Below are 9,153 nucleotides of genomic sequence, written 5' to 3'. Positions count from 1 at the left end.
GTTATTATGTGTCTAAATATACAAAGAAACCTGTCATAGTATTGGGCACTTTCATGTCATGTGATTGTTGTTTTGAGGTAATGGCGGTCTCACGAAGGCAACTTTGGCAGATTTGCATTGACTGCGACTCAACTATGTGATCTGATAGAAGAATTTGGCTGCTCCGGAGAAAAATGGGCCACACTTGGCAAATGCATGTTTACATCTTAAGCGGTTTTATCTAAAAAGCAAAAGTAACATTCAAATAAAAAAAATAAAATAAAGTTTTTCAAAAAATGCAGTTTTCAGTGGCAGCCTTTTTTTTTTTTTAAAACCACTGAGAGCTTTGATATAGTCATGAAAAAGAAGAAAAAAGAGAAGTGCTTCATTTTTGTTACACTTTCAGGCTGACCTTTCCACCGTTTTAATGTTAAAAGTTAAATTAACTTAAAAAATATTTCGTGTTCTTTAATCTGTCTGGCATGTTGATCGGTGAAGGAAGTGTTGTGTTTTTTTATGTGGTGGAGTGCAACCCAGCCTGTACTTAGATCTCGCTGCAGAAATAAATGCATGCAAGCATGCGTTTGAGTCATAGAGCAAAAATAAGTCCCTGCAACAGTGTGACGCTGTGGTTAAAGCAGGTCCTATAGCTCAGTGCCTTCCCTGGGATAGATCAAGCTGTTGACACTGAAACTGTTATAGAAGTGACTGTTGAACTGTCCGCTCTGCCCTCCGCCAAACGTGTTGTAGTACACTCCACGGTTAAAATGCAAGCTCTCGCTGTGCTCTGATGGCCCCGTGTCCTGCCCGCTGTGGTTGGGGTGGTATGGGCTCAGGGCGGTTATGTTCCTGTTCGAGAGCTCGTTCACCAGTCCAAGGGACCCCTGTCGGCTGGGGCCCCCCGAGCTGAGCGTGGACATATTGCTGTAAAAGTTATTAAAACAAGGAGCAGAGGAGGCCAGTCCAGGCGGGGACGCAGATGCGGATGTTTTGTGGTTCTCGCTCATCACTTCCATCTCTGGGGAGGAAGGCCCCAGGAGCTGAGGACTGTCTGAGGGTTTCAGTGGGGCAGCCGCTGTCGGCCTACCATCCTCAACCTTTGTGGCACCCACAGCTGCTGCTGCTGCTCCTCCTGCGCTGCTCTGATCCGATCGTCTTTTCCTTTTCCTGCGGAAATTTCCGTTATCAAACATCTTCTCACAGTTTGGATCCAACGTCCAGTAGTTCCCCTTCCCTGCAAGTGGAAATGAGAGACACATCACAGCTGAATTACTTCAGTTTTGTAATATTGAAACATTACCTGATCAGAATTTGTCTGACTAAATAAAATCCTAAATTTCTTTCTGATGCCATTTTTTAAAGCTTCCCGTCAAACTTTACAGTACAAATCAAAGCAATGTGAATGAACCTTAAAAGAAATGATCTATAAGAGATGTCTGTGTCACGGAAGCTAAGATCCAATAGGTAAAAATGTACTGTATTATACTGCCATCCCTAGTTTCCTATTATCTGCACTACTGGACACTTGGGAGTTCTCTTGGCACCTCTTCCTGAGCTGACTGTCTTTCTAGTCTAGACTGAAGTACAGGTTAGAATGAAAAACAACATTCCAGTCATAGTGTACAATACAAGCACTGCTTTAAAAATACTACAATAGACTACTGAAGGTAGTGCAGAGGAACATAAACTGTACTACATTATTGTATACAGTCTGCTCATATTTATCCGTCTGTCTATATAAAGTAGTGCTACTTGTTTTCCATTGCAATATGAAAAGCACATACCTGACCTGATCATATTGACTTATTGGCAGTAAAAAAAAAACACTTTACAAAACATCAACCAGGGTTTTACGCACATATCTGCTTAGGCACTATAAAATGAAGTTATTTAACTATTCATATTAATTTTTAAAAGTTTCAATTTTGATTGATTGAACGAAATTTTCTATTTAACTGATCACCACTGAGCCCTCCCGATGAGTAAACTCCATGTATTAAACGCCTCAACACTTTTGATGTACTAATAACGTTTTCTGTGATGCGTTCACGGTACCTGGATCGTCCTCGTCCCTCGGCACTTTTTTGAAACAGTCGTTGAGAGACAGGTTGTGCCGGATAGAGTTCTGCCAGCCCGCTTTGCTCTTCTTATAGAAGGGGAAATTGTCAGCCACGTACTGGTAAATCTGACTCAGGGTCAGCTTCTTCTCGTGCGCATTCTGGATGGCCATGGCGATGAGCGCCGAGTAGGAGTAGGGTGGACGGACCAACTTCAGCAGCTCCTCCTGGCTGGCGATGGACAACCAGCCCAGGTCGGGCCCGCCGAATCCAGGTGAGTTTGTTATGAACTGCCGCTGCGAGCCGTAGGAGGGCGGGATGAACGACGGGTTGTTGCCGTGCAGGTATGAAGCGGACGAGTTGACGCTCGGCCCGTTGAGCCACAGGTAGGGATTTGGAGACGACGCGTAGTCCCCGAGGCCGTAGCCAGCGGGCCTTTGCGCACCTTGGAGGCTCGGCTGGTGGTACATGCTGCTGAAGTTGTCGCAGTAGACAGCAGCCGCCATATCCGGGGCCTCCTGGGCGCCTTTGGGTGGGAGAGAACCGACGGTAGGGGAGGTGTGGTGGTGCTGGTGATGGGACTGAGGATCGATGGAGTTCATCACTCCCCGCGGGAAATCCTAAAAAGAAATGCTGAAGCGATTCAGGTGTCCTCTCCCCGGTGGTGCGCGCACAGCAGCAACAAGTGTCAGGGAGGATGGAGGAGTTTGGGGAGTTTTAATAGTATAAACCCTTGACAGAAGCCACATGCGAGCGCTTTTCCCAACAGCCAATAAACACACACGGTGAGTAAACGGGGGTGTGGTCACGCTCTAGCTCATTCATCAGAGAGTGGGTCAGTGGTTCTCAAAATGTTTCCCCTCCTTAAACCTCCCGGAGAGACACAACAGACACCCGCTGGGTTCAGATTTTCTCCGAGGGGTGGAAGCTGTGATCATTTAGCCTCAGTCAACAAACAGCGAACGTGGCTCAGACTGTAATAATCGCTTTTAGATGGGATTTCCTGGCCTGCTCACTTAGACCTGCACTAGAATTTACTTTTTTCAAGCCACCGAATGTCCCTTTCCCCCCTTCCTTCACTAATATTAAGTACTGTAAACGTTATTTTGGTTGGATTGTAAATACCGAGAGCTGACAGCAGATCTTTGGGCAGGCAAACCCATCACCCGCAGCCATCCAGATTTCTGCCACGCTACCTGTAACCACTCAGCAATCCACATAATGGGCAGCTGTGCAGTTAGAGACATCCCCTGAATGAGATGATTGGTTTTAAGTGATTTTAATTAACAAAAGTCTAACAATTAGTCATTATAAATGCAGGAAATGAATAAAGTGTTTTGTAGTATCCATTAGCTGAATATGCAGTCATGGGGACTATTAAACCTCTCTTCATCTCCAATCAATGAGACTCTTTTCAGGTACTTGAAAAAAGTATCCCTTAGCCATGCTGAAGTGCCAAAGCAAGTGTGTGGTTAAAGGATGGTAGTCATTATGTTTTCTATGTGTTTTTACTTGGATTTATTTATTTATTTTATTTATTTATTTTTAAAAAAGCAGTGTTACTGAAAGATAGTTTGCTTTTCAAATCAGTGAATTTCAGTATCTCATAGCTCATAAGACAATGGGAGTATCCACACACCAAAACTCTTAATATTTTGATGAAGCAAATCATGCAGGACTAATATTTAATGTTTGATCTTCCGGGAAATGAGATGAAAACCTCAAGTAGATTAAAGGAACTGCAGTGGATTAAATCCTTCAAGTACAGCAGCTCCTTGGTGTGAGCAGTAGCACTAGTATTGTATCTGTAAAAACCTTATTTCCAATATCCTAAATTTATTTTGTACATTTACTCCTACATACTGACATGGTGTTTATTTTTTTTAAAACACAGAAAATGGTGAACTTTGACTCAAGGATCCTCATCAAAATAAAACAAACCTTAACCCTTAAACCCAGATTTAAGCACTTCAGTGTGGTTCTGATGGAAATGGAAGCAAAGGCACAGACACACAAACTGTGTGTACTGTGTATATGTACCACATATACATAGATTAAATATATGTAAATACATGTTTATGACTTTGTCCTTGACCCTGTCATACTGTTTTTTTTACAATAAAGAGATCCCTGTGAGGAGCAGTGATTTGAGCACCCACAATGTGAATATATATTCAGAGGGGAAAAAACTCAGTAAGTCATTTTAATAAATAACACTACTTTCGATATGCATTCTCATAGCGCTCTTTGCTTTATTTTATTAAGGTTTTTGTGATGCTTCACCGTTTATCTCTAAATTAACTGTTCCTGTCTAACTTTTATTCACTCATCTGATGTGAAATTCATGAATTAGATCCTAGTATGTAAGAAAATGATGCTCTAAAATTTTCATATACTCCAGTTAATATGATTTGTGAAGCTTGAAGAATAACACTTCCCAAAGAGGACTTCCTGTTATTGTTCATGTGCCTCGTAAAAGCTGCAATTAAACTGCACCTATTAATATTGTGAACTGTCAAGAAGTCTCAAGCGAAAATTGCTCGGCGGCACAAACATTATTGCCCATAGGCAAGAAATAACAAATCTGTTTGTTTGAAGAGTTTTTAAAGTTGGTTTTGTGGGTAATTAAGGTGTCTGGAGAACATTCGGTTATTTGTTTTGTCTTTTAGTCAAAGCATTTCCTCTGTTTTTTTTTTAAGTTGATGAAATTTCTTTCATTTTTCAAAATAAAAGATCAGTATATTTTGAACCTGGAGATTAATAAATAACAATAAAAAAAATCAGTGTGATTGTGAGTTTATAGGACTTTAAATCTTGTTTTTTGGGTGTTAATAAATGGATTAAACCCCTAGTCTTGTTACTTTTGCTGCTATTGCTTCAAATCCCTCTGTGAAAGTTAAAGGTCGACTTCATTCAGTATTTTAAAAACAAAAAAGTTTTTCTCTATAGTGACACTGCCATACACAAATTACATTTCTCTGAGTCATTAAGAGATTTTGTTTGTTTTATTATAATTTGATATATTAGTCACTACATCAAGAATTACAAACCTTTTTCTATTAAAAATAGCAGTAAACCAAACTATTCTGAAAGGACTTTTACTTTATGAATGCTTATGCATGCCCTGGCTTCGGACCGTCAATCAAAACAACCTTATACATGTTTTCACACAGTTTTTCCAAACTTCACCATAAGTATTCCACAGCCATGGGAAAGTTTTGATACCTTCCAGAAGGGGAAAAAAAAGAGATGTTCGATGAGTTTAGATAACATGTCATGAAAGATGAGCTTAAAGTAGAAATTTGTGTTTACAATATTGAACACCGAGGTGCGCCGTATATATGAAACATGTAGCAGGAGGACATGAGGGGCCACAATGATAAAAAAACACAGTGGGAGCTGCTTTGAGGATAATGAGATGGCAGCTTTTGTGGTGCTTGAGGAGGATTAAGTCCAACAAGTGTTCACAACTTGACTGATGAGAGAGCTCCACCTACCAACTGTCTGCTAAACTAAAACACACCAAACTGAAATGTAGTGTGAACATAAAGATATCATCTAAATAAGACCCCCCCTCCTCACCTCGCCAATTGTGGCTTATCATGAAGATCGTTTCTGGGGTGTAATTATTATTTGGACACAAGCATAAACATCATTATCTACATATTACTGGCTTTAAGTAATAATTTTCCTCTTCTGAACACACTGGGAATACTTTTTTTAAGGTGATGCTAAATAATGTTTGTAATCATTTTAAATGTTTTTAAACTATTATTACAGTCAAACGAAATATTAAGTAAACTAAATTAAACAGAAAATAATAAAGAATATTGTCTTTTTCACCTCTTTATTTCATTGTTTTATGTATACCTCTACATAAGTGTGTGTGTGTGCATGTGTGTGTGCTCTCCATCTCCAACAGCACATTACACTTAACACCCTCGACCCCCCAAAAAACACATACCCCCCCCCCAATTTGTACATGGGAATGATTTTAGCTGTTATTTCTTAGAGGATGTTGTCGTCATGACGTTGTTTGCAGGTCTGCGGGTTATATGTAGCTGAAGCTGGGAAAGATAATGGTGTGGTACTGAAACAAACTTTAACTGAGACTGGGCTGCGTGTGTGGGGTTTTTTTTTTAAATGTTTTTAAAATTTTACAACTTTTTAAGCCATTTATGTATTAGCTCATGCATTTCTTTTATTATTAAAGTGGGCTTAGTAGGCCTGCGTAACTTTATAGCTACTCTGTTTAAACAAAGGCAATGATAATCAGTGACAATAGATTTTTTCTCTACATTGTTTCAGTTTTATTGGTAACAAACTCAATAGAAAAGTAAATTTTTCCTGTTATATTTGTTGTATAATTACATATATATATCTATATCTATATCTATATATATATATATATATATATATATATATATATATATATATATATATATATATCTATATATATATATATATATATATATATATATACACACAACAAAACATAACATAGTTGTACAAATACAAATGCAACATTAAAGTACCAAATAATCCTAAATAACCCCGTACCGAGTAGGCTGATGTGGTAAAAGATTTTAATTATATAAACCTATTAGTAACGTTGATATGTTGTTTGTTATTTAATAGGCTGTGTCACCATCATATAGATTTTTTTTGTTAAAAAAATTTGCCAAGTTGTCAAGTTGTCTTTAAGCCCCAGTCACACAGGCCCAGAGGGTTGATGAACCCCAGGCAACCACTGGCTGTGTGTTCCTGAATACTCGCCACCCACTGAGTCTCAGTAGTTCTTATTCAGTGGGTGTCTGAATAAGAAATATAATAATGCTAATAATGTGAATTGTTTTTGCTGTTTTTTTGGGTATTTTTTTGAATCAGCTCTGCAAACACGGATAGCAAAGTAAAAAATTTAAAGACCACAGCAAGATCACTGTTTGTTTCTGCAGTCCTGGTCCCTTTCTTTCTGCGACTGGCTCAAATCGTTGAGAGAAGAATCACTTGTGGAGCCACACTGCCACCTTGAGATGCCATTTTTCTATGGCAAAGATAAAAAAAAAAACCTTTTCCTTGACTGTTTAGAGTTTTCTCTAGGATATCATACTCGCCACTAGATGGAGGCAGCACATTGCTCAATGTAGAGACTGAAGCCACAGCACAGAGTATGTGGCACCCACAGAAGAGAGTCATACTGCTGTAAATGTCTTTAAATGAAAGCTCTAAAGAGCTGATGAACTCTTTAAAACTGTGACCTACATGGAAAAATCATTCCATGTGAACTTTAATGACTTCTTCCGTCTTTGAAGCACATAGAGCATGCTTTCCACATCAACAATTCTTCCAATCAAGTGTCCAGCTTAAGACTAATTATATCCAAGATACCCTGCCTCATGATGTTAAAACAAAACATTTGACATAAATGTTTCTTTAACCGGAGCCTGTCTGCATTTTTCTGGAATCCCATAAGTGTTACATTTCTTCTTGGAGAGGAACTTTCTAATAAAGTGGAGTCAGACCCCTTCTGAGCCCCGCTGTGATTACTTTGGTTGGTATTGACACATTATTTGCCAACACTTCCCTGTTTTTTCTGCATCTGAGACGGAGGTTTTTCTCTAATGCAGCTTTTCCACTGGGATCCAGGCCGCAGAGTAATTGTCCGCGCAGCACCAGGAGTCGCTCTGTCTGACTGTAATTCTATAATATCGGGGTTGGCTATGACAATAATCCCTGGGCTCATCACACGTCGCCAAAACTGTTTCACAAACTCAAATGTATGTATGAGAATCTGAGATTGTGGAAAAGGGAAGACTCGCTGGCTCTGAAGCTTCTGTCAGCAGAGTTTTTTAAAGAAGAAAGCTTTCTGTGAACACACAGCATCTTGGCTTCACGAGTGGTGCTTTTGCTTTCTGAACTAAAGAACCCAAAAGATGGAAAGCAGAAAATGTGGATCTGCGGCATAACTGTGGTCACGTGAACGCCTATTTGTCATCCGTTACGGAGTATATTATCATTTCTGAAACTAATTTAACTTTGGCTCCCCATATAGCACAAAAAACTTAAGGAAATGAAGCAAAGAGGACAAAATTTTAAGCTCCCAACAACAGAAGAGGGATCATTAGGTTGCTGCATTGCTACCAATATGTCTGGTTTGTATTACTTTTATTCAAATATCTCCATATATTCACTGTGTCTGTGGGTGTATGATACAAACTGGGATAAGGATGGTAATAGAACAACATAACAGGATGAAGGATGCAAAAAAATGGGCAGATGGTGTTCTGCTGTGCCCGGCTTTTGCAGCTTCACAACACGGCGTCAAAGTATTTCGCTTTTAAATCATTAAAGAAATGTTCAAAGACGAGAGAAAGCATCAATAGTTCACAACTTCCATGCTGATATCATGTACAGTATGCGAATTATTACAGCACAGAACCATGGTGCTTGCTCAGAATCGCGTCTGAATAATACATTTTACATCGGCTTGTTTTAGCAATACTGAAAGAGGTTGCACTCAAAGACAGACACATTTCACAAACAGCTGAAAGGATGGCATTTTAATGCTACATTTCATATTTAACACACATGTAATTACAGACAAAAGGCAAAAACAGGAATGAGACCAGACAAGATTATTCTTTTTTGTCGCTCTGTTGTCTATCTTGTTTTCTCATGACAAGTTGAGAGTTTGTGTACACTGCTGTCAGCAAACTGCTAAATTTAACCAATAAATAAACCAGAGTCAAGTGTCATTTTCAAACTGAGGCGAGGATGCAACTTATAGAGAAGTGATAACTCAAAAACACATTGCTATTTCTTTGTCATCAACCCTGTAAAGCGAGAATGATGAAACAATTGCCAGAAAATAGATTTTTTTAGTTGTTGTTCATACTGGAGTGTTTATTGTGTTTAGCAGTTTGAATGTCAGAGTTCGAATTAGGCTGAGAGATACGGTGACGGGTTCGGCCATCAGGAAGGGGCTCAGATTAGAGCCGCTGCTCCTCCACATTGAAAGGAGTCAGTCGAGGTGGTTCGGGGATCTGACAAGGATGCCTCCTGGGAGAGGAGTTCCAGGCATATCAGACTGGCAGGCCTTCTCCCCTTAGGCTGCTGT

The 9,153-nt window shown here is 39.5% G+C and overlaps 1 protein-coding gene across 1 annotated transcript; it reads right to left on the bottom strand.

The window, feature by feature from the left end:
* Positions 1 to 323: 323 nt before the first annotated feature.
* foxi2 (forkhead box I2) lies at positions 324 to 2,806 on the bottom strand. The gene is made up of 2 exons (XM_026152388.1): positions 2,035 to 2,806; positions 324 to 1,213 (listed from the first exon to the last, which is right to left on the bottom strand). Exons 1-2 carry the CDS (start codon positions 2,636 to 2,638, stop codon positions 624 to 626), a joined length of 1,194 nt encoding a protein of 397 aa, XP_026008173.1. The 5' UTR covers positions 2,639 to 2,806; the 3' UTR covers positions 324 to 623.
* Positions 2,807 to 9,153: the final 6,347 nt, after the last annotated feature.

This window comes from Astatotilapia calliptera, chromosome 19 (assembly GCF_900246225.1).
Source record: "Astatotilapia calliptera chromosome 19, fAstCal1.2, whole genome shotgun sequence".
In the NCBI taxonomy this organism is placed as follows: Eukaryota; Metazoa; Chordata; class Actinopteri; order Cichliformes; family Cichlidae; genus Astatotilapia; species Astatotilapia calliptera.
This window is presented reverse-complemented; position numbering and strand designations above follow the sequence as displayed.